The sequence below is a fragment of the Rhincodon typus genome, chromosome 3 (assembly GCF_021869965.1).
Source record: "Rhincodon typus isolate 14 chromosome 3, sRhiTyp1.1, whole genome shotgun sequence".
Taxonomy (NCBI): domain Eukaryota; kingdom Metazoa; phylum Chordata; class Chondrichthyes; order Orectolobiformes; family Rhincodontidae; genus Rhincodon; species Rhincodon typus.
The window spans coordinates 120,866,106-120,892,348 of NC_063334.1; the positions used below are offsets into that span (position 1 = coordinate 120,866,106).

Below are 26,243 nucleotides of genomic sequence, written 5' to 3' on the forward strand. Positions count from 1 at the left end.
GGAAAAGCTCAGCATCTGTGGAGAGAAATCAGAGTTAACATTTTGGGGTCCAGTGACTCTTCCTCAGATCTGTTGACAGTTAGGCAATTGTTGGTTTTTATGCAGAAGAGTGGGTGCGCGGAGGGGGTAAGGAGTGAGGTGGAGATAGAAGAACAGTTGGACTGTCGACTGGTGTCCTACTAGAATTGCTGTGAAAGTCCAAAGGAGCAGCCCAGTCTGTAGGCAAGTGATCTGGTGGTATGTCAACAAGAGCCCTGATTTAACCAGTTGGGAATATAGAGAGGGTACTACAGGAGAATGATCAAATTAAGATGGTATTATGGGACTGAAGGGCACCTTTCTCAGCACAAAGGCAGTCAAGGTCAGTGCTTTATACATCCTTAAAGGATGGAGGAGCAGGCATAGAGAAGTGACCATCTTAAGAGGTTTCCTAGGTGAGACTTCTACAAAGAAGCAAGCTATTTGTTAATGTCACTTGGCATCTTGAAGAAGGGTCCCGACACGAAACGTCAGCTTTCCTGCTCCTCTGATGCTGCCTGGCCTGCTGTTTTCCTCCAACTGCCCTTGGTGTTATCTTTTTTAAGACTCCCCTGTGTTGACTACAATAGCAACTGAATAACCTAACACAGCTAAATCTGTCCTTTTTTATATAAGACTCACCATTAACTCCAAATATACATAGTTACAACTAGAGTCTCCTGTTTAGGGCAATTCTTCTTTTGGGTGAACGTTATTAAAACAAGCAATAGTCACACAAAGGTAGCAGCCCGGGACTGAGTTCAGTAAGATGCTTAAGTCTTAGAATTTGGTGAGAGAGAAATTCGGTGCAGCCAGAGAGGTGGTGCTACTCTACTTTTTATAAGAAGGAATGGCCCAAGAGAGGAAGTCAGAGACAGTGAGACCAGTGAAGTGACACCCAAAGTCTTTAATTAGGTGAGCAAGGTGGTGATTAGACCAGTACAGGAAAGATGCAAGTGTTGTTTTAAATTTATAAGCATTAACTAGCTAAACTCCATAATACTACACAGTTAATTGCTATATTTTAAACTTAAAATCTACTTAAATAAAACGTGAAGATGATACAATAGGTGGCATGTTGCAGTTATGGCAGGCGGGAGGTGACAGACACCTGAGAGATCCAGGGAAAAACATCTGCACCAAGTGTCAGCTGTAGATTAAACTGAAGTTTAGAGTTGTTAAAGCTGGAGTCCAAGCTTCAGACTCTGAAGCATCAAGAAAGGGACAAGTTATCTGGGCATTTGTTCCAGGAGACATTTATTCCTTTAGGCTAGGTATTTCAGATTTAGACAATGGTCAGAGACAAGAGGGAGTTATTGAGAAAGAGGCAATTATTAGGATCCAGAAGGTCAGCATCCATGTGTTTTTCGTTTTTGCCAGAGGGGTGGGGACCATGCAAGCAAGCGGAGAGGGAGCACATTCAAGTGGATGGGAATTAACCTGCATCAAAGGGTCCTAAAAGAAGTGGCTACAAAAGATAGCATTTTCTTAGTTTATAATCTTCCATAATTCTTAGGATTGTGTATGAGTACCAGAGGATTGGAAGAGAATGTAACACTTTGTTCAAGAAAGGAGGGGAACAAGACGCAGGAAACTGTACGCCTAGTTAGTTGCTTAACATGTGTCATCGGAAAATTGCTAGATTCCATTATCGAGAAGGTTCTAGAAACATATTTCAAAAATTGTAATGCGATCAGGTAGAGTCAAGATAGCTTTACGTGAGGGAAATAGTACTTATTTATTTGAGACTTTTGTTTAAAAAAAGATTATTAACAAGTAAAGTGGATAAAAGGAGAACCAGCAAATGTAGTGTACTGTATTGCCAAAGAAATTAGCTAAGTTACCATATCAAACATTATCTACACAAGAACACGTGGTGTGAAATACTGGCATGGATAGAGTATCAGTTAGCTAACAGGAAGCCTCGGTGCCATGGGTTAGTTGGTTAATGCGCCCACCTAGTAAACAGAAGATCCTGGATTCAAATCCTAGTGGCGCCTGTGCTTTACGTCCACCATTCCTTGTTTAAAACTTCTCTGAACTACCATGTTGGGGCAGCGCGGTGGCTCAGTGGTTAGCACTGCTGCCTCACAGCACCAGGGACCTGGGTTCAATTCTACCCTCTGGCGACCGTCTGTGCGGAGTTTGCACATTCTCCCCGTGTCTGCGAGGGTTTCCTCCGGTTTTCTCCCACAGTCCAAAGATGCAGGCTAAGTAGATGGGCCATGCTAAGTTGCTCGTACTGTCCAGGGATGTGTAGACTAGGGAGGTTATAGGGGGATGGGTCTGGGTGGGATGCTCTGATAGTCGGTGTGGACTTGCTGGGCTGAAGGGCCTGTTTCCACACTGTAGGTATTCTATTCTATGACAACAGGCAGCAGTGATAAATGGGTCTTTTTCAGATTGGCCAGTATCTAGTGGATTCCAGCAGGATCAGTTCTAGCCTCAATTATTCACAAGCTCTCTCAGTGACTTGGATGAAGAGACCGAACATATCATAGCTAAAGTTGCCGATGACAATAGGTTAGGTAGACAAATAAGTTGAAGAGGACATGAGGAGTATGGAAAGGGATACAAGACAGTTTAAAAAGTAGGAAAAAAATTGAGAAATAATGTCTAATGTGGTAAAAATGAAATTGTCCATTTTAACTGAAAGAACAGAAAAGCAGTACCGAGAGTGAACTCAGTGCAAAAGAGGAACTTGGAGGTCCTGATACATGGATCGTTAGGTTGGTATGTTGGTACAGAAAATGATTAGGAAGGGAAATGGAATGTCGTTTATTGCATGGGGAATAGAATATAAACGTAGAGATGTTTTGCTACAGTTGTACACTGCGTTGGAGAAACCTCATCTGAAGCACAGTGTACAGTTTGGTCTCCTGAACTGAAAGAGGCTATAATTACATTAGATCGGTTCAGAGAAGATTCATTTAACTGATACCTGGGAATGAGAGCTCTTCTTATGTGGAAAGGTTGAACAAGTTGGAGTTTTACCCATTGGAATTTATAAGCAATCTTATGAAACATTTAAGATCCTGAGAGGACTCTATATGGGAAATGCCACGAGAATATTGCTCGAGGGGGGAGATTAAAGCTAGGGGAACAATTAATGACTGAGAGGTCATCTTTTAAATGCAGAGATAGGACAAAACATTTTTGACAGGATTGTTAATGTCGGTTAAGTATTTCTCCCAAAAAACAGTGAAGTTTAGGTCACTGAATGCATTTAAGGCAGAGTTAGATGGATTTTTGACAGACAAGGGAGTTATACATTAACCAGGGGGCAGATAGGAAAGTCGAGTTGAAATCGTGGCCAGATCAGCTATAACTATGTTAGTTAGCAAAGCAGGCTCAATCCAGGAGATACAATTTAAGGAGGCTCCATTTTCCAATAGAGGAGGACCACCTTCTTCTCTCAGTGGTCATTTTTCTATGGAATTCTCTCTCCCCCAGAGGGCAGGAGAGACTGGGTCATTGAATATATTCAAGGGCAAGTTAAGATAATTTTTTGATCAACAAGTGAGTGTGAAGGGCTATGGGAAAAAGGCAGGAAAGCAGAATTAGTCATTGTCAGATTATCCACGATCTTATCAAATAGCAGAACAAAGATATGAGGCTGCAAAGGCATTTAGATACGTGTTTAAGCATGTGGGCAAAGATCTGGCAAATGGAGTATTGGGGGGAAATGTGAAATTGCGCACTTTGGTACGAAGTTTTAAAAAAGCATATTATCTAAATGGTGACATTGAGGTTTCCGAGATGCAGAGGAATCTCAGAATCCAAATACATGAATTGCAAAAGATTATTATTCAGATACAGCAAGTAACCGGAAACTTAATAGAATGTTATTGATCATTGCAAGCGGAATTGAATACAAAAGAAGGGAAATTATTTTCAGGTTATATAGGTCATTGGTGAGATCATTTCTGGAGTACTGGTCTCCCAAGTTAAGGGAGAATGCAAATCCATTCAAAACAGTTCAGACAAGGTTTACTAGGCTAACATCTGGAATGCGCAAGTTATCTTTGGAGGAAACACTGGAGGCTAGATTTGTATCCGTTGGAGATGAGGACAGTAAGATGTGATTTAATTCTGGCATTAAAAATAGCCCTTCACACTCACTTCCTGATGGGGCCTAACAGGATGGATGTAAAGAGGCTTTTTTAAATTTGTGGAAGAAATTTAAGGTGTCTACCATTTAAGACAGAGATGAGGCAACATGTTTTCTCTCATGCGGTTAGAAATCTTTGGAATTCTCTCCCGCAAAAGGCAGTGGAAGCAGAGTCATTGAATTCTTTTATGGCAGTGATGGATAGATTGTCAGCAAGCAAAGGGGTAAAAGGGTACAGGAATAGGTGGGAATGCGAATCACCAAGCCACTTAAATTGTCTGTACAAATTACTGGTGCAAAACTATTTAAGTTGGGTTAAGTAATTAAATCCCAGCAAACCCCATTTTAATAGAGACCAAGCAAAATACCTTGATTTCACTATCATTTGCAAAGTTTCCCAGAGCCATCATGATCTTTGGCACAGCAGTAGCAAGTGTCTCCTGCACTGACTCTTCTGACCGCTTGCTGATCCGAGCCAGACAGGGAAGAAGGTTCACAAGGTATGGCCTAGATGAGAATGGGAAGGGGGGTTGGGGAAAATAAAGCAACTGTAATCACTAAAGACAGTAGGAAACTATTGAGAAGGAGTTCTAACATATCAGATTTTAAAACTTACCAGCTCTACAACATATACCTAGACAATTAAACAGTTTTCTGCAATTTCTTTGACAATCAGCATTAACATTTATCATCATCATCTTGTTGAAGATGCTGTTCAGAAGAAAATACTCACGCTTTGACATTCAAAATGGTCTGGCCTATTTGGTTACCTATTTAGACCTGGTGCCTTGCACAAACATCAGAGTTTGGCATGATAAGAAACATAGGAAAATAGAGGGGCTCTGATATACAACACCATGAAGTGGATGAATGAGAGTTGACTTTATTATGTGACCCTTCCTAATCCCAGCTGCCATGCTGCAGTAGGTGCCAAAGGAAAACAAGAAATTCCATTGAAAAATTCAAAGAAGAGGGAAGACAACACAAAGTACTAAAAGTACTAAATAAAAACAACCTCGGCTAAGCCCTTCTACTGACTAGATGCTGTGGCAGTTCTTCATTTTCAGGCACAGAACCCTCACAGATCTGAAGGATTAACAATGGATGGAATAGGATAAAATATCGAATTGGATGTGCTCACAAAGGCTTGAAGTTAATCACTATACTCGTTTTCATGAACAATTTTGCATCACACTACAGATGCTTTAAACATCATTAGAGTTTACAAGTTATTTTGGAGATGTTGAATTCAACTGTAAATAAGTGCTAAATTGATGGACAGACTTGAATTTCAGGTATTGTAGGTTTCCGGATAATATAAAATTCAGTTTGCTCACCCTAACAATCTCAGTCATGTGTTCAGCCTAATGGAATGATCATCTCATGCTAAATAAACTAAACATTTTAAAAACACCCAGATTAAGTTTGATTTAACAGAAAGGCAACAGCGATCTGGAATAGTTTTCTAGCCTGAAGACAGCAGAACCCAACTAAACAAAATATACACACACAGAACTGACCTACACTTCTGCGGACGAACAAGGTGAGCCAGCTCAGCAAATCGCCAAAGTGCAGCCCGTAAACTCCTTGGTGGGCCATTCTGTGCAACGAAGGGAAAAAGAACAATTGCTCAGTCAGCACATGATTGTGTGTTGGAAACAGAAAACGAACCCCTCCCAAAACAGAGAACTCAACCATCGGCAAGACCAGTAGCCAGGGTACCAACAGAAATTCCCATTTCTAAGGTCCCCACCATTCTGCCAGATACACATCACCAATATTTCATAATCACAGGGTTTAAATTTTGAAACCTGTATTGAACACAATATGGAAGCACCATTATCAAACAGGCTGTAGCAGTTATGAACGTGACCCACTATCATCTTCTGAAAAACAACCATGGCCTCTGACTCTGAATGCTTCCTTTTTGGTACTGGCCAGGCCAGCAATGTTCATATCCCAGAATACTTTTTTTTTTAAATTTCCAACTACAAAAACTTTGAGGAGCCCAGTTAAGATATGTCATGTCAATTTAGTTAACTAGAAAATGCAGTCACCATACATTATTATCCTTGAGCTCTGAGCGCAAAAATCTAGGTTATATTCCCAGGCAGTGCTGAGAAATTTACCACACTATCAGAGTTGCCACCTTTCAGATATGACACTAAAACAGATGCCCCACCTATCTGCTCAGGTAGGCCTACTGGATTCCAGAGTATTATTTTAAAGAGGAATAGGGGAGTTGTTTCAGCTTAGGCAAATAATCATCTCTCAATGAATATCATTAAAACAGATTATCTGCTTTCCCACTCTCTAACTGCTGCTCAAAAGAGCTTACTGTGTTCAAATTGACTGCTGCATTTCCCACATTATAATGATGAACAAAAAGTACTTCTGCTGAGTAAAGCGCTCTAGGATGCTCCAAGTTCCTAACTGGCTCTCTCAAGTACTAGCCCAACTAACATCATTCACGAGGAATAATTTTGTTTTGAACTCCAAATTACAAGAGCTTGTAATACATCATAGCTCATGTACTAACTGGAAAATAGTTACAATACATCATTATCCCTATTTTTCAATTCAGCATGTCAATACAGCATCATCTCAACTTCCCCAAATAAAATTGCTCCAAATCCCCACCACCTCAATTTCAATGCTACTCAGCTTTAAACTATATAGCACATATGTTCCAATTTCACTCCCTAATAATAGGAGTTAAATTTAACCACATTGATAACGAATACACCCAATTCATTTTGACTCAGTACCTGAGGAATCCTAATACAGTCAAACAACACCTCTAATATTTCCAGCTGTGCATTAGGGCAAATGCTGTCATAATCCTAGCTGACATTACTATCGGACAAGTTAAATCCTGGAATGAGATCTGGCTCGATAAGTTAGTAAACACAAAATATGATTTAACATTATGTTTCACTGAAACATAAAAGAACCAGCAGTTGCAGATTTGTTCTTCATAATCAAACAGAAGTCTTTTGCACAGAACAAATTTTAACAAAGATAAACTAGGCTGTGTAAATATAAACAGTTTGAAAGATTTCAAAACACACAGCACTTTACAGTTAACCCAACTCCAGGGAAATGTTCTTTCCCTATCAAAATGGCAGGTTGACTGAACTGCTTCTTCTCAATTCCTGTCCTGTGAGCTGCAATGTTTCCTCCCTTGCAAACATACACAATTCAGCTTAGATGTCCTCAGTCTTATAATAACTAGTGCAGGTTTCTAACCAAATTCTCCTAGTCTGGAGGTTTACACAAACTGAAACACTTAACAGCTCCAAACCACGTCCTTTTCTAGGAGAGACTACACTAGTCAGACCACATTCAAACTCCCCTCAAAAGGATTTTTTAAAACTATTGAGAAAAAGTACTCATCCTAGACTCTGACAAGTTAATGGCTTAATGTTTTCTCTCTTGCTATAAACCAACACAATGTAAATACTCCAGGATTCTTGCAGACTTGCTCTCTGACACACACCGATTTTAAATCATGGTTGCAGAAAGACTGAGCTAATTAACTTGTAAACCTTTTTCACAAAATTAAAACCAACACCTATATGCCACCAGGTTAAAATCCCAACTTTAAAAAAATTAACATATATAAATCACACACCTTGCATCACACCGACTGCAACATTTGTTAATATTAAAATGCAAACAAGCATGGATGGCAAGAACTTAACACTTACACTAACTAAAGACCAATACTCATCGCTAAAATTAACACGCAAGAGAGAGTGTGTTAGTCAGCTCTATAAATCACAAAGATGCACTAGTTAGTAATTAAAACACAGATATTCAAACATTCTTTAAAATCTGACTATGCATTCCACTCCCAAAACTATCTGTGTGAAGCCTAATTTAAAAACATCCCATAGACAATACATAATTACAGCAAACTCACCAACAAAAGCTTGCTGCATGTAATTATTTCTTAGATGCATTTACTGGAAACATTCCTCTAATCATTTACTAACCTTTTTAATTTCTTTATACAATTCTAGTTGTAACCGAGGCAGATTTGAGTCAGTTAAGGCCTGCTAAAACAAAAAAAAAGGTCATGAATCATTCATGTATAGTTCAATAATTTCCACTTGGCATAATTTTGCCTTGCAGGAAACAAATTTCAACATATTGGCATCAGTAATATACAGCATTGTTAAGACTGTAGCTGGAGAAAGAACATAAATGTGTTGGAGAAGGTTCAGAGGAGGTTTACTAGATAAATAACTGGAATGAGTGGGTAGTCTTATGAGAAAAGGTTATACAGGCTAGGCTTGATTTCACTTCAGTTTAGAAATGGGGAGGTGATGGTCTAGTGGTTTTATTGCTGGACTGTTAGTCTGGAGACCCAGATAATGTTATGGGGACCCTGGTTCAAATCTTGCCATGGCAGACTCGAATTCAATAAATATCTGGAATTATAAATCTAATGATGAACATGAATCCATTGCCAATCAGTGGAAAAAACCATCTAGTTCACCAATGTCCTTTAGGGAAGGGAACTGCCATCCTTTACCTGGGTTAGCTAAATGTGTCTCCAGACCCACAGCAATGTGGTTGCTCTTAACTGCCCTCTGGGTAATTAGGGATGGGCAATAAATGCTGCCTCGCCTCATCCCGTGAATGAATAAAGGAAAAAAAAAAGTGATGACTAAAGGGTACAAGATCCTGAATGGTCTTGACAAGGCTGATGTGGAAAGGATATTCCCTCTTTTGGCGAGTCCAGAACTAAGGGGCACTGTTTAAAAATTAGTGATCACCTTTTTAGGACAGAAATGAGGGAAAGAAAATCTCTCAAAGTCCTTCTATCTCAGAAGGTATTGGAGGCAGGATTATTGAATTATTTTAATGCATATGTGTATTGTTGTTCGGAAAAAAAAAAGAATCAAGTTAAGTGGGAATGTGGAATGTGGAATGTGGAATCTGAAACACAAACAGATCAGATATAATCTTGTCAAATGGCAAGGTGGAGCCGACAAGACGAAGGACCTACTATTACACCTAGTTCATATATAAAATAAGGCTTTGAAGTATAATTTTCCACACTCATTGCTTCACTTGCTCCACCCCATGCCCTTCGTGCTTTTAAAGAAGTCTCTTTCACAATACCTATCTAATTTATTTGTCCCTGAATTTCTTTAATTTTGCCTTCTTCCCAAAATCCTTAGCCTTTTACAAACACCTGGATTGGAGTCATGATTATGCAATCGTAAGGCAATTCTCTCTTTCAGTCTCTACAAAGGTGAGGCCTTAGACAGGACACTTTGACCATGTATCTTGGTTGTCAATTTCAATAAAGGACATACTGTCCTGGATGATACCCGCTGCAATGTACATCACAGGTGTACGACCATCCCACTACTTTGTTCAATAGGTTCTGAAAGTAGACTGTTAGGTTGCCAAACAATAGAAACTATTCATTTTCTTATTACTGTACACAAGCAACTCAGTATCATAGCAGTGGGTAGATTTGTTAAAATCTCAGCTGGGAAACCTCCATTTTGCTGTCAAACTTTCTTTGCTTTGGGCTATTTTTGATGGACATCACTGCTTAACTCAGGGATGTCAGTGCTGTGAATTCTGATTTCTCTTACTTGCCCCCCTTCCTTGTGCAAGTACAGGAACACAATCAAATTCATGTTGAAGTCTCCTGCTTGACAGAGACTAACTATTGGGATACTGCTCTGGTTGAGATGTCTAACTTACCTTAATAATTTTATTTAAACATTCATCTGCTACCATTCGGACATCAGACTCCGCGTCATCACAGCACAGCAGAAACATTTCCATAGCAATCCCCAATAACTTCTGAAATTCTGGTGAGTTTCTGAAAAAAGAAATGCAAGCAGGTATTGCTAGGTGAAAAGGTTTGCATTTGTCCATAAATTCAGCACTGCAAATCATTTTGCTCCAGCTGTTCTCTAGCCATAGCAGATAAGAGTAAACAATATTCCTAAGTTCCTTCAACAGAATGAAATACAATAAGACACACAATGCTAATGTTAGCAAACAAACTATGACACCAATCAACTTTAAATAAGGAGAGATTAGAATAAGTAATGTCATAAAAGATAAAAAAAAAGAGGAAGAACAAAAAGTGGATTCAGAGATAGAATTCCAGAGCATAGCATGTGGGAAGCTGAAGACAATGGCGAAAGAAACTAAATTTGGGGATGCATAATTAGTCAGAATTGGAGGTACACAGGACTCTCCGATGGCTGTAAAGTTAGGAGATTACAGCATTAAGGAAGGAGGCAGCCATGGATAAGAATGCTCACACTGACCTACATTTGACAAGTGTCTGAACACAGTGGTTCTGAACTAATGTCAGATTAAAAAAAAACTTGCCGCTTTTAGACAAGCAGGAATATCACAACATCTCATTCGACACATCACTGAGCTGTAAAAAATATAGCTGTCTAATTTGGCATCCCTTGAAGATCATGAACTGCAACTGTTGTGTTTTATAAAAACCATCTCACTTTTCGTAAAGAAAGTTATTTGGCAACTGTACACTTGTTAAAAATAAAAACAAATTTTAGCATTACTTCCATTATACCTCAAATTCATGTCTGCAAATTTTGACATCTTATTCTGAGCCCCAAGTCTAAATATATAATAAACTGTGAATGGCAGTGGTTTCAGCACTGAACCCTGTGAAACACCACTGCCCACCTTTTGCCAATCGGAATACTAAGCCACTGAATGCAGAGTCTCGTAAAAGAGTCAGGAATCAAAAATGAGAGGGTACAGATTTAATGCAATTGACAAAAGTGGCAAATGTGATGTGAGAAAAAGACCGTGGAATGCATTCCTTGGAAGAGACCGATTCAAGAGGGCACCGATGATTATCTAAATAGAAACAATCAGCTAAGGTACAGGGAAAAGGCAGGAGGATAATACAAAGTCATAAAATTCATTTGGAGAATCAGTGCAGACATTATGGCTGAATGGTCTCCTTGTGCATCACAACATACCTGTGATTCTGTGTTTTCTGTTTTTTTTTTAAGCAAAGTTGCTACTTATTCTGCTATCTATCCCCAAACTCCATTTGCTCGCATCTTAATAAAAGGAATATCTGATCATGAAGTCGTTTTGAAAATCCAAATGTTATTTCTTCAAATAATTCAGTAGCATTACTCAAACACCTTCCCTTCTGGAATCTGGGCTGACTATATCATATTTTCAATATATAGTTGTTCTTCTGTGATATTAAGCAAGGTTAAGGGATACGAGCACAAGGCAGATATATGGAGTTAGGCCACAATCAGTCATGATCTCACTGAATGGCAGAATAGGCTTGAGGGGATTAATGTTCTATCCTATGCCTATGTACCGTTAGATCTTTAAATAAGTGATTGATGCAAAAATAACTGGGTAAATGCTCCCTGGACTTATTTTATCATCCCTTTTAAATAACATTACCATCAGTCCTCCATTAAAGAGCCTCCAGAATCTTTTTTCAATAAAAATTCAATATCTACCATCTGCCATGGCAGAATTCAAACGTGGGTGTCAAACACTACCTGAATCTCTGGATTAACAGTCCAGTAATAATACCACGAGGCTGTTGCCTTCCCTGAGAGAGAATATCCATGATGTCTCCTTATTGACTCGTTTTTTTTCTAAGCAAAACCAGACTTTGCAGATCTATTCCAAGATTCACACAAGAATGCTCCAGTGGTATCAAGTTTGGTGGGTCATTTCAAAAATTGCAGGCAATTACTATCATCCTATTTGAAAAGAGCAAATGAGTAACCCTCCAGCAGAAATTCAACAAATGTTAAAATGCAACTAATTTACCTAAGAGACTGTGCAACAATGTTTTCACATATAGTCAGGCAGTGAGTTACACGGTCCTTTTTCGTTGTGGCAGATTCTTTCTTCCTAGAGAAAGCAGAAGTGAGAACAGTAATTAGCCACCTCCAATTGATGCATGCTTTGAAAGAGACAGAATTACTCCTCTTTCCAAAATGAGATTTTCCAAAACATTGCAGACCAGTAACCATTACTTCATGTTTTTCAAAGGTACTAGTAAAGTACTCAGAGTACTGTTTAGAGGATCAAGGAATGGCGTGTGACCAAACACCATTCAATTCATCAGCTCTGTGCTACAGCTCTTTGAAAGAGCTGTAACAATCAGTCCTAATCCCCAACTATTTCTTGGCATTTACAGGTTTCCCTTCATTCAAAAACTTCCCACTTTAAAGTTTTTTGTATTCATTTATACTGGTTACCGAGTTGATCAGAGCACTGTCAGGATGTGCAATGCTGGAGATGGTGTCTGAAGCTGTAATCATGTCAACATTTAAGTATAGGTTAGGCAGGTGTTCAGAAGGAAAGCATGTTAAATAGATAAGTTAAGGATAAATGAATTGTCAGCCAAAGACTACTTCCATGTCATAATTTCTATTTAATGACCTGATTTACATGCTTAAACTCTCTGGCAACTTAGAAGAAAACATTGTTCAAAGACACATATACAATATGTTGCTATGGAAATACAGGCAAAATCAAATCAAACAAATCATTGGGCAAAGTCCAGAACAAGGGGACATATCTTAAAATTAAAGTTAGGCCGTTCAGGAGGGATGTCAGGAAGCAACTGTTCACAAAATATTTGCCCCACAAGACTCCCCCGTCCCACTACCAGCCCACCCAATGACTGTTTCCTCAAAAACAGAATCAAATATAAACCTGATCAACAGTTCAAGCAGGCAGTGGTGGCTCATTATCAACTTTAAGGGCATAAATTGGCAATAATGCTGACCTTGCCAGTGGCACTTCCATTCCAATAATGGATGGAAAGGAGTAGCAATACAGACTAATTACCCCAACCTGTACCTGGGTAGGTAGAAGCAGGTTGATTCCAGTAGTTAAGGGGTTAGAACAAGAGGCCACAAATACAAGAGCAATTGAAACGCTATACACAAACTTAGAGGGCTGCACAACTTAGTTACAAGGTTAGTAGTCAAGGCAGAAACTATCTGAGCATTGAAGATTCAACTGAATAGGTGAATGAAATAAACCAGAAAAAAAAAGGAAACAAGAACAAAGTGGGAATGTGAGCCATGGGATTTTGTTTACAAAAGAAGATAAACGTCAACACTAATAGGGACGACATGCGATGAGGCAGGAAGCTACGTAATTGAACTGATTGCTCAGAGGTATAGACATTTGACTCTTGGCTATTCATGTCCCCAACAACGGAAATGAGGAGGGCTGCTTTCTTGGCCATTTAATGGACTCTCTTATACTGACCTTCCTCTCCCACCCTTCCCCAAACAAGCAGACGTGTGCCTGCACACACAGCAGCAATGCACGAGAGGATTTATCAATATTGCAAAGGTTGCATCACAGTACCATCCAGCTGTGTTTTTATTTTAATTCACAGTCTTACTTTCTTCTCTGCAGGACACCTATTTGGGGAGATGCACAAAAGGACTTGATTAGCCTCCAATCCCTTAAACAAGTGGCTTTATTTCAGGTGGAAAACTTAACAGCAAGTGGTTGCAGAGTACTTGTTCATACGGGGTGTCACATCCACAATGCTCAATCTCTCTCTCATGCATGTGTGCACTCACTCACACAAAGACATATCATGGATCACTGGATAATGCTTGAAAGCAAGAAAAAGTTTTCCCTGCTGTCTCATTGAAACCACTGAACTGTGAATGCATTAGCAACCAAGTCTCAGTGACAGATTGTTTATTGCTTATTTCCAAGCCTTGGATAATTCACCTGGTAAGCAGATGGCCAGCAAATTCACAGCATTAGAGTTGCTCAGGATCCTAGCCAGCATTTATTCCCCCCACATAACCAAGAACCTGAAAACAGATGTCATTACAGTCCATAGAAACTTCATACGCACAAGTCAACTGTTGTGTTTCTCATGTTACAACAGTGGACGCATCTAAATTACTTAATTTGCGGTATTTTTCAAGAGTACAATTCTAAAAGTGATGGAGGAGCACAAGGACACGGGTGTGCATACACACTGAAGGTGGCAGAACAGGTTCAGAGAGCAATTCATCAAGCATAAGGCATCTATATCCCATCAGAAGATGGAAATTCTGCAGTGAGCAACTTGCCTCCTCACTCTCCAAAGCCTGTTCACCATGAACAAGATATTAGTTGGGTGAATGATGGAATACACTCCATTTGCCCGGATGAGTGTAGCTCTAGTATCACTCAAGACATTTGAAACCATCCAGAATAAAGCAAAAGGCTCACCTACTGAGGTGAGCACCGAGTTAATGTTTTGGGTCTGGTGACCCTTCCTCAGAACTGTTCTGAGGAAGGGTCACCGGACCCAAAACATTAACTCTGTTTTCTCCTCCACAGATGCTGCCAGACCTACTGAGCTTTCCCAGCAACTTTTTGTTCCTGAATTACAGCATCCACAGTCATTTTGGTTTTTTTTTCACCTACTGAGGTAACAGGGGTAGAGCTCAAAAATAAGATGGGTTCAATCATTCTAATAGGATTATACTATTGAACTCACAATAGCCACCTAAACATTGAGGAACAAATACATAGGCACATTATGGAAAGATGTAATAACAATAGGGTTGCCATAGTGGGCGACTTTAACTTCCCCAATATTGACTGGGACTCACTTAGTGTTGGATGGGGTAGAATTTGTCAAGTGCATCCAAGACGGCTTCTGGAAACAGTATGTGGATAGACAAACCAGAGGGACCATACTTGTTCTTGTATTGGCTAATGAGCATGGCCAGGTGACTGACCTTTCAGTGGGAGAGCATTTTGGAAACAGTGAACACAACTCCTTAAGTTTTAAGATAGCTATGAATAAGGATAAGTCAGGACCTTGTGGTAAGGTACTAAATTGGGGGAGGCAAATTACATCAGTATCAGGCAGGGGCTAGTGAGCGTTATTGTGCAAGCCCACATGTGACATGTGGGAATTGTTCAAAGACCTGCTGATCAGAGTTCAGGACCGGCATGTTCCAGTATGGGCAAAGGACAAGGATGGCAAGGCAAGGGACCCTGGGATAACAAGGGAGATTGTGAATTTAGTCAAAAGGCGAAAAAGCAGCATATGTAAGGTTTAGGAAGTTAAAAATTGGACAGGGCCATGAGGAATGTAAAGAAAGCAGGAAAGAACTCAAGCAGAGAATTAGGAGTGCAAGAAGGGGCTATGAAATGTCCTTGGCAACTAGGGTTAAAGAGAATCTCAAGACATTCTATACATAAATTAAAAATAAGAGGATACCTGGGGAGAAGGTAGTACCACTCAAGGATAAAGGAGGGAACTTGTGCTTGGAGGCAGAGGATATGGGTGAGATTCCAAATGAGTACTTTGAGCTGGTATTCACTCAGAAGGATTGGGAGGACAGTGAGATTTGTGCGGAGCATGCTAAAATGCTGGGGCATTTTGAGATCAAGGAGGAAGTGGCGTTGGGTCTCTTGAAGAGCATTAAGGTGCATAAGTCCCCAATGGTGTCTACCCCAGGTTTTGAAAGAGGCAAGATAGGAGATTGCTGGGGCCTTGACCAAAATCTTTGTATCCTCATTAGCCACTGCAAAGGTTCCAGAGGACTGGTGAGTAACTAATGTTGTTTCTCTATTCAAGAAAGGAAATAGGGATAATCCAGGAAGCTAGTACAAAAGGTGAAGTCACATGGTATCGGGGGAGCTGGCAAGATGGATACAGAACTGACTTAGTCATATGAGACAGTGGGTAACAGTGGAAGGATGCTTTTCAGAATGGAGGGTTGGGACTAGTGGTGTTCCACAGGGATCAGTGATGGGACATCCGATTTTCATGGTCTACATAAACGATTTGGAGGAAAACGTGGCTGGTCTAATTAGTAAGTTTGTAGACAATACATAGATTGGTGAAGTCGTGGATAACGAGGATTGTCAGAGGATACAGATCAGTTGGAGGCAAGAGTGGAAAAACGGTCGATGGAGTTTAATCTGGACAAATGTAAGGTGATACATTTTGGAAGGTCACGTACGGGTGGAAATTATACAGTGAATGGCAGAACCCTTAGGAATATTGACATGCAGAGGGATCTGGGTGCGGAGGTCCACACATCACTGAAGGCAGCAAAGTTGGTAGATAAGGTGGTAAAAAAGGCCTATGGCATGCTTGCCTTCATTGGAAGGGCACTGGGTATAGGATAGGCAAATTACCTCGCAGCTTTACAGGACTTTAGTTAGGGCACACTTGGAACATTGCATACAGTTCTGGTCACCACACTACCAGAAGGATGTGGATGCTTTGGAGAGGGTACAGAAAAGATTTACCAGGATGTTGCCTGGTATGGGTGATTACAGCTATGAAAAAAATTACTAGGGACACAGGTTCATGGTGTGGGGGGAGTTTAAAGGAGATATGCGAGGCACATTGTTCACACAAAAGGATGATGAGTGCTTGGAGGTGGTGGTGGAAGCAGACAACAGCAGCATTCAACAAAACACCTGGACAGATGCATGAATAGGAAGGGCGTAAAGGGATACGGATCCTGTAAGTGAAGACAGTTTTAGTAGGGAAGGGCAAAATGTGTCAGTGCAGGCTTGGAGGGCCAAAGGGCCTGTTCCTGTGCTGTACTGTTCTTTGTTTTATTGACCAGTGAGTCTCACATCAGTGGCTGGGAAGCTATTGGAGAGAATTCTTAGGGATAGGATTTATGCACATTTGTAAAAGCATGGCCTGATTAGGGACACAGTCAGCATGGCAGGTCATGTCTTACTAACTTGATTGAATTTTTTCGAAAAGGTCATCAATGAGGGCAGAGTAGTGGATGTTGTCTACACGGATTTTAGTAAGGCTTTCGACAAGGTCCCTCATGGTAATCTCATCCAGAAAATTAAAGATGCATGGGATCCATAAAGACTTGGCCATGCGGATTCAGAATATGCAAGGAATGGAGGGATGTGGACCAAGGGCAGGCAGAAGGGATTAGTTTCATTTGGCGTCATGTTCAGCACAACATTGTGGGCTGAAGGGCCTATTTCTGAGCTGTTCTATGTTCTAACCCACTTGACTAATACAGCATCCAATATCAACAGATATCCAGCCATACTAAAGTACAGGTAATCATGGAGTTAGGTTCTAAGGAACATTTTAAAGCGGAAGACAGAGGGTTTAGGGAGAGAATTGAACTCAAGGCTTAGGCAGCTGGAGGCGCAGGCATCTATGGTAGAGTGATTAAAAAGAGCTAAGAACTGGAGAAACAAAAGAATTGTAGGTCTCAAGAAAGTTAGAGATTAAATTCCTCAAGGGCTTGTTTCTTCCAATCACAAAGATAATTCAAAAAGTGCGAGACACTGATGGAACAGGCCTCAATATAGAAGATACAAGGGCAACAGATGTCTGGGACTTGCTGCAAGCGCAGATGCAGGCGGAATAATTTTGAACAAGCCAGTTTACAGGGAATACTAGGAGGGAGGCCAGTCAGGAAAGCATTAGAATTGTCAGGTAGCAACAAAGGAATGGATGAGGGATTCAGCTGTGGATGAGCCAAGGTCACGGCAGAAACAGACAAATGAAAGCTGTAGAAGTAGGGAGACTGTGAGGAGAGGATACCAGGTCTAAAGCTCAGCTTGGGGTCAAATAAGAACGCCAAGATTGTGGGAGACATGGCTCAATCCTGGACAATGGCTAGAGAGATGAGTGGAGTCAGAGGCCAGAAGGTTTGTAGCAAGAACTAAAGACAATGGGCACACTGATTCCTGCACAATTCAGGAGTGACAGTTCTCCTGGCCTGTATATGTGGCATCATTTTGAATTCCATTTTGAGCTGATACAGTTGAAAATTGCAGCAATATTTGAATAACTATGCCAGGGTCAAATGCTTTTCCAAACAATTTCTATTATAACTGTTGCCTGTCAAAACTGAAAATGCCAGATGAACCTATCATGTTTCAGTTCATGGATAGCAAATGGAATGATTAACATAACAAGTAAAATATGGAGTTCAGGAGAAACTTTTTTATTCAGAATATGGTTAGAACTTGACATTACATATTCACCTCGCCCAGTATGTGCAATGAATGGGAGGCTAGAACACCACAAGTGAGAAAGAGATAGAAGGACATATGAATAAGTTTTGATGCTGCATTTGTTTCAACCAAAGCGTAATATCTCAGGTAACCTGCGGTCATTAGCACAATATCACCAGCATACTCAAACAACAGAACACAACTGTCTGCAAGATAACAAGAATGCGTTTTAAAATTTTACATCGCAGTTTGTCATTTACTGTGCTAGCTAGATGTACTTTAGTTTTAGAAGCCATTATTTTATTCCAATTGGATGTCTAATAGTACTGTTCAGGACCAATGTGGGCAATACTGTTGAACCTGCCTGAGCTATCAATCCAAAACATAGCTCATTGTACGAAGGTCCAATGAAGAGTAATATTGGACTCAAAATGTTAACCACCTTTAGAACTGTAGTCCAAAAGTACCACTAATTAAGTAACTTAGATGTGTTTCTCATGTCACAAATACTGCCAGACTGAGTTTCTCCAGCACTTTGGTTTTATTTAATTGTGTTCTCTGATCTGTTTCTATTAATTTTGTTCTTGGCCCAGTAGGATTGATTGATTGCAATTTCATAAAGCCAAAACAGTCACAATGGGCAGAATGACCTCCAGTTGTGCTTGCACTGGTGTTTATGATCCAGAGATGCCACATCGCACCTTTGTGCACTTTTCCTTATCTTTATATAAATAGATAGTTATTTGGTAGTTTTAAAAAAAAAGTCTTACTGGAAAAAAAAATTGTCCAGGTTTCTGGTCTTGCACATCTTCTAGATAACTGCAAAATGAAAAACTTAAAATATATGTTCTCAACAAGGCTTATCCTTGAATCTTTCTGTCTCTTTCTCACTGGTTTTGTTCTAGTCTCCCCTGCAATAGATCTGTGCTATTCACCTCACCCCTCATTCTGTGTAATAACAAGTTCCATATTCTAAACATACTCTGAATAAAAGAAAGTTTCTCTTGAACTCCATGTTGTACTTATTATTTTAATCATTCCATCTGCTTTTCTTCATAAAAAGTCATACAATACAGTTTCCTCTATTTCAAATAGGTACAAATTAGTACTGCAAATACCGCCACAAAGCCAAAAGATTATTACACAGCTGACTTGAGACCCAATTTCAATATGGATTTTCATATGATGATTGAATATAAACACATCAATCACAGATTCATAATTTGCTGGATAAATGTAGTCCAATTACAGAATCACACCTAATTGCTGGATTCCAGCACTTCCTAGATAATTTTGAATGTGTGAAGATTTGGCTAACAGCTAATTTGAGATTGTCAGTTGGGCTTACAGTGTGGCACACTTGCAAGTAGTGAAACTTAATATATATTAATACACAAGCTTGTTCTCTGAAGACAGGAAATATATGTCATGCAATGCATCTATTTGAAACTCAGGATAGATAACCACCATTCACTGGTTAATTTCTCAGGGCATTGCTCTGAGAAATCAGAGCAAAACTGCCTAGTTTAATATTTAAACAAACACTGGAAGTTAACTGTCAATAATCAATGTAATTCTCCACGGTAATCCCTCTACCAATCAATGTGCTCCTCTCGCATAATATAAATGTTTTCTCCCCCATAAACAGGTACGCTTCCGATGTTCTGATGAATGCAAGATGAAGAGCTTCAACATGTCTCTTTTCCAGCAATATTCAAGTTATGTACAACCAAACTACTAAATTTAACAATCTCTTAAGATATGATTCATGATGTACCAGTTTTTGCACCTGCTGAGTACGATTAAAGAGAAATTTAATAAAAAGCTATTAAACAGCTCTTGTCAATACTGAATACAGTAAATAAGAACATAAGAAATAGCAGTATTAGTCAGCCATTCAGCCACTCAAGCCAGCTCTGCCAATCAATAAGCTAGTGGCTAATGCAGTTGTGGCCTTAACTTCATTTCATAAACCAGAAATTGCAACTCCCTAGTAGTTTAAAAATCTATAAAGAAAATGCCAGACACACATCATTAAAACAAATAATATGTACTGGAACCAAAGAAAGCAGATGATTTCTTTTACTGAAAATGAGGAAATCAAAGAGGGCCACATCCTCTTGTAAAATACCAAAATATATCACAATCATTTACTGGTTCCTCACTGCTCATAAACAGCACCTAAAACATCTGTGGATTTGATTAACTCTCACCTTTAGATCAGCAGGCTATAGGATTGAAACAATATTTGAACCCAATCACCACTGGCATTTCTACTGGACCTTTAACATTGCATAATGTCATAAAACATTTCATGGAAGTGCTATCAAATGCTCAACTGCAATCCAGATCAGGAGATATTAGAACTTGCGGCCAAAACCCTGGTCAAAGTAGTAGGTTTTAAGGAGCCACCTGAAAGAAGTTAGTAGAGAGACAAAGATATTTAGGAAAAGAATTACAAGTTGTGGCCTTGGCAGTTGAGAGCACAGCTGCCAAGTGGTGGTGTAGTTAAAATTGGGGATGCACAGATGATGAGAATTAGAGGAGATTGCAGAGGATTATAAGCGCTTACGGAAAGAGGGACATGACAGTTTTTCAGAGATCCGAAAACAAACTTGAGAGCTTTAAAACATGGAGGATGTCTAGCCAAAAACAAAAGACATGTTGAGCTTTTCCAGCAATTTCTATTTTTCTGACTTCCAGCACCTGCAGTTCTTTTGGTTTTTTTATAGAAATACAGGAGTAGAGTGAAAAGTGTACAAAGTCGCCATTCATTGGCACCAACTTATTTACATAACCATAACTTTTTTAAAAATCAGAACTATAATTTTAAAAAAAACAGTAGAAATAGCCAAAACAAAAGAAAAAATCCAGATCTTACAGACATACAGTCAGAGATATACAGCACAGAAACAGACACTTCAATCCAACTTGCCAAATATCCTAAATAAGTCTAGTCCCATTTGCCTGCAATTGTCCCATATCCATCTAAACCTTTCCTATTCATATACCCATCCAGATACCTTTTAAAATGTTGTAATTGTACCAGCCTCCACCACTTCCTCTGGCAACTCATTCCATAAAGAAAGAAAAAGTCTAGGTCTTTTGGCCTGGAGTCTCGAACAGCCTGCCAGCCTCAAAATCAACTACCAGAAGAAGTTGTATTCTTGCTGCCACCCCAATCGCCAAGAGTTGCAACTTAGCTACTGCTGCTACCGCAAATCCAAATCACTGGGATGTCATCAGCTAGTATAACGAGATATGAAATGACACAAGATCCTCAGGAGTATTATTGGGAGTTGTTGGAGATGAGCTCAGATTTATGGAGGATGCAAAGCTGGCCCGTAGAACAGAAAGGCGAGAATGACAATCAGTGCACTGCTGAATTTTCAAAATTAGTCCTTTGAAAAAGGAAAGTAAAGTCGCAACTGCCCATTAAAATGCCAATAATAAGGCTGTTGAGATAATATTCCGAAAAATGGATGAAGCAGCTTCCTGCAGCTGGACCTACCATGTTAAACTGTTCCCAGGCTTGAACTAGTTGGATCGAAGGGTCTGTTTCCATGCTGTATGACTTCAGCATATATGGAATGAACTGCCAGAGGAAATGGTAGAAACACAAAAAATGGTTGGAGTAGGCCACCACCATTCAATATGATCAAGGTTGATTATACAATTTCAGAATCCCACTGCTGCTTTCTCTCAATACCCCTTGTTCCATTTAGCCGCAAGGGCCACATTCAGTTCCCTCTTGAACATCTCTAATGAACTGGTCCCAACAGCTTTCTGCGGTAGAGAATTCCACAGGTTCACAACTCAGTGAAAAAATTCTTCTTCATCTCAGTTCTAAGTGGCTTATACTTTATTCTTAGACTGTGACACCTAGTTCTAAATTTCCCCAACATCGGGAACATTCTTCACACATATAGCCTGTCCAGGCCCATCAGGATTTTACAGATTTGTAAGAAATCCCCGCTCATTCTTCTAAATTCCAGTGAGTACAAGTCCAATTGATCCAGTCTTTCTTCATGTCTCACTCCTGCCATCCCAGGAAACAGTCTGGTGAACTTTCACTGGACTCCTTCAATAGCAAGAATGTCCTTCCTCAGCAACACTGCAGCAGCCAGTCATACAGCATGGAAATGGACCGTTCGGTCTAACTTGGCTGCGCCGACCGGGTTTTCCAAACTAAACTAGTCCCATTTGCCTGTCCTTCCACAGACTAGGAGACCACAACTGCACAATGCTCAAGGTGTGGCCTCACCAAGCCACAACTGCAACAAGACTTCCTACTCCTATATTCAAATCCTCTCGTTCACTCATAGAGGCAAGTTCACTTACAACATTTAAAAGATATTTGAACAGGTATATGAATAGGAGAGGTTTAAAGAGATATAGGCCAAGCTCAGGCAATTGGGACTAGTTTAGTTTGGAAAACCTGGTCGGCACAGACGAGTTGGACCGAAGGGTCCATTTCCGTGCTGTATGAGTCTATAACTGGCTGCTGCAATATTGCTGAGTCAGAGCTGAGGGAACAATTTCTCACTGTTTGGAAGCACCATGTCCATCTTTGTTCCTTTTCATAATAAAATAAAGTCATCATAGCCCCAGCGGACCATAATGCTGCTCTCTCGTTAGAGCTGGTGGTTTAACCTTAGGGTCACCATGCCTCAGCAATACAGGAACTGCACCTGAACTGTTAGCACCACTCAGATTGCAAACTAGTCACTCAGTCATCTGGGTTAAAACTCACTGGTTATCTAAGCTCATTGGTAATGCACCATGCCTTACTTTGAAATAATTCAACTTTTTGTTTTATATTTATTTGAGTACCACTGACAGTGTCGCATTTATTGCCCATCCCAGGTAAACCTATGTGATCTGCTGGACCACTTCTGAGGGCACCAACAAGTCAACAATATTTCCCATTAATAAAAAACAACATTTAGCCTTTATTTTTCAGGCAGTTTAAACTCCATGACAAGTTACTGAAGACTTTCATTTACTGCTCACCACAAGTTAAAAACAAGTTCAAAATTCAAAAACTGGAAATGTTTACAATTATTTCCTATGCTATCTCTGAACAATTTAACTGAGCAGGTAAAAATCACGTTTTCCATATTAATTCACATTAATTGCAACCTTATCACTTAGTATCAAAAACTGCACGAAACCAATTCATTAACTCTGTCAAATCACTTCTCTGACATTACGAATCAAAAGTGCAGAAAACCATATAATTAAGCTCGCAATTAGGGCTAGGGGTATAAATGGCAAGTACAGTTGGTAGCAGTAAAAGTACTTTGCATTACAGTGAAGTAAGCAGGGTTTTCACTGTTTATGCTTGGAGTAACAATTTATTAACTATAAATAAGGTGATTAAATTAATTCCAATAAGGAGGCACGAGATAGTGCAGAGGTGGGAGTTGTCATCAGGTGGAGGAATTTTTGATGGACTCTAGATGGAATGGGCTTGATGGTTTGAGTATATGAATGCCTTTTTGCCACTCAGCACTCCATACAACTACTCAAAGAAAAATTCCTGGCCAAGAGTCAATTCAAGAACTGTTCAGACTAACACCCTCACGTGACTTAGCATTTTGGCTCCCCTTTGCTCTTGACTCCAAGATTGATCAGAATTTACAAGTGAAACGTCATCTCCATCACCACAGACAACAAAAGAATGTAAAATCAAGGAGAGACCATTTAGAGATTACGAGAATTTGCCTTTCCTCCAGCCCAAGCTACAAAAGGATCTTTCAATCCTATCACTGATTTGCAAATAAAAATCCATATAAGATATAAACTCTGCTGTGGCAAAATGATCTATAGAGAATGCCCAGGCTCTTGTCAGACACCATTAGCTGTTATATCCTTAAGGTTCCATCACATCCATACCACGCACGTGCTTAACAATCGCTGGCAAACATCAGCAGTTATATGCAAAGAATAAAGTCCAGTTCCCAATAAAGCAGTATCTTTTGATCCTTTCCAGAAATACGAGTGATGCTGACGATCCCAGCGTTTGCTGCCCATCCATAACTGTCTTTGAAGTGACTAACTTAGCAAGTCATTTCAGAAGACAGCTAGGAGTCAACTACATTGCTGTTGGTCTGGAGTCACACGTAGGTCAGTACAAGTAGAGATAGCAGATTTACTTCCCTAAAGAGCCAAATGGGTTTCTATAAGAACCTTTGTTAGTTTTGTGATTTCCCAATTAAGCAAGAAAATATACTGTTTGTAATAAATTATATTGGACATGAGATAATGGTGGCAATTCCACTGATTTCTCACAGGATTACCTGAACTTAATGTCTTGTATCTCGAGGAGGCACTGTCCTCATGTAGTTCACCCACTTGCCAATGTGGTTTACGAACAGATAATCACTGATTTTCTAAAACTGCAGCACATTCATGGAGTTGCTCTTCCAAAAACAAAAATTATACTTCCAGAAAAATACTTACCTTGTAAGATGTCTGCATTTTAAATAATGCAGAAGTGGAAATAAGCAATCATAGTTTTAGTTCTATTGCATCTTATCAATCGCAAAGAGGCACACAAGGCCTAGAGTCTCATGTTACACAGATCAATCAATCAATCAACCAACAAGTGTTACAGTGTCAATGTACAGAAATCTAAGGATTTCACCAAGGTCCAGTATCAAATGCAGATCTTTATCAAAAACATAAAAAGGTAACATGCTCACCAGCTGATGCACCTTCCACCTAGTTTTGTCAACTTCACTTTTTATGTTACCTGCCCCACCCAACTTCCACTAATTTTATCATTATCTTTACTCATCCATGCACAGCAAAATGCAAATATCTCTCTTCAAAATTGTACCAAGTGCAAAAAGTGCTACAGAGCTGGGTTCACAAAGTGACTGAACATGCTGGGCAAGTGGAAATCCTGGCAGTTAAAATATTCTTTCCCCCTCTCCCTGCTGAGTTTCTCTGAGAAATATGACAACAATGCTGTTGTGTGTGGATAAAGATCAAGGAAACATCACATATTAATATCCCTTCCACCACTCCACGTTCCACAACCTGAGTTTTCACGTCATTGTAAACAAAAACTCAGCATTGCCCAATAAATCCAAAGCCATTTCAACATCATTGTCTGCCTCTACAACAAATATTGATATACTCCCAGGGAAAACAATAAACTGAAATACATCCATAACTAACACACATTGTACAAGTTGAAAACTAGAAAGTAACAACGAAAGCTAGGAACATTCAGCAAGTCAGTCAGCATATGGAGATCAAAAAAGGTAGCACTTCAGGTGTAGGATCTTCAGCAAACATTACCTCATTTGTTTTTGCCCCACATGCTGATTAGCCCAGTGAGTGCTTACAGTACTGTTTGACACTTGTAGGATTTGCAGTTTATTTTTGTTATTCCTTCCCATCTCTAACCATCCAGCAAAGCAGAAACATCTCACATGCAGCATTGCAACTGAAGTCATTTCAATATATACAGAAATAAGACAATAAAAAGGAGTGACAAATGATCATCTCCCAGATTTCTTAGTCTGGAACTATATCTGACAGCGTGATCTGTGCACAAGTGTAATTGTATACAAGTTGTCTATCAGTTATTTCTATCCACTTGGATACCAATGTCAACACACCTGGTTTGTATGTCAGAGACAACAAGGTGCAGGGCTGGATGAACACAGCAGGCCAAGCAGCATCATAGGAGCAGAGAGGCTGACGTTTCGGGCCTAGACCCTTCATCACCTTTTCTTGTTGTCTCGGATTCTCCAGCATCTGCAGTTCCTACTATCTCTGGTTTGTATGTCAGACAGTCAGTGTTCACTTATTATACATGGGTGTATCAGTACTGTTCTACGTCATCATGGCAAGCTATAAGCTTGCACACCAGCATGTGTTTTTGTACACTGGTGGTCAGTATATGATTTTACATATTGGCGTGCCAGCACATTTTTGTACACTGGGACGTCAGGGCCAGGGCAGAGGTGGGGGCTCTAGGTGGGATGCTCTTCAGAGGGTCAGTACGGTTTCAAGGGGACAAATAGCCTGCTTTCACCCTAGAGGAATTCTATGGATTCTACAGCATGTTTTTGTACATAATCACAACCTGAAGCGCCAA

At 39.8% G+C, this 26,243-nt stretch overlaps 1 protein-coding gene across 1 annotated transcript in view; it reads right to left on the reverse strand.

Annotated features, from left to right (window-relative positions):
- Positions 1-26,243, reverse strand: part of LOC125482103 (huntingtin-like) — a 90,345-nt gene that overhangs the window by 63,537 nt on the left and 565 nt on the right. Inside the window, exons 2-6 of the mRNA XM_048594104.1 lie at positions 11,957-12,040; positions 9,860-9,980; positions 8,128-8,190; positions 5,650-5,729; positions 4,498-4,636 (exon numbers count right to left, since the gene is read on the reverse strand). Of these exons, the coding sequence (XP_048450061.1) occupies positions 4,498-4,636; positions 5,650-5,729; positions 8,128-8,190; positions 9,860-9,980; positions 11,957-12,040 (487 nt within the window). The remainder of the gene's footprint in view (positions 1-4,497; positions 4,637-5,649; positions 5,730-8,127; positions 8,191-9,859; positions 9,981-11,956; positions 12,041-26,243) is intronic.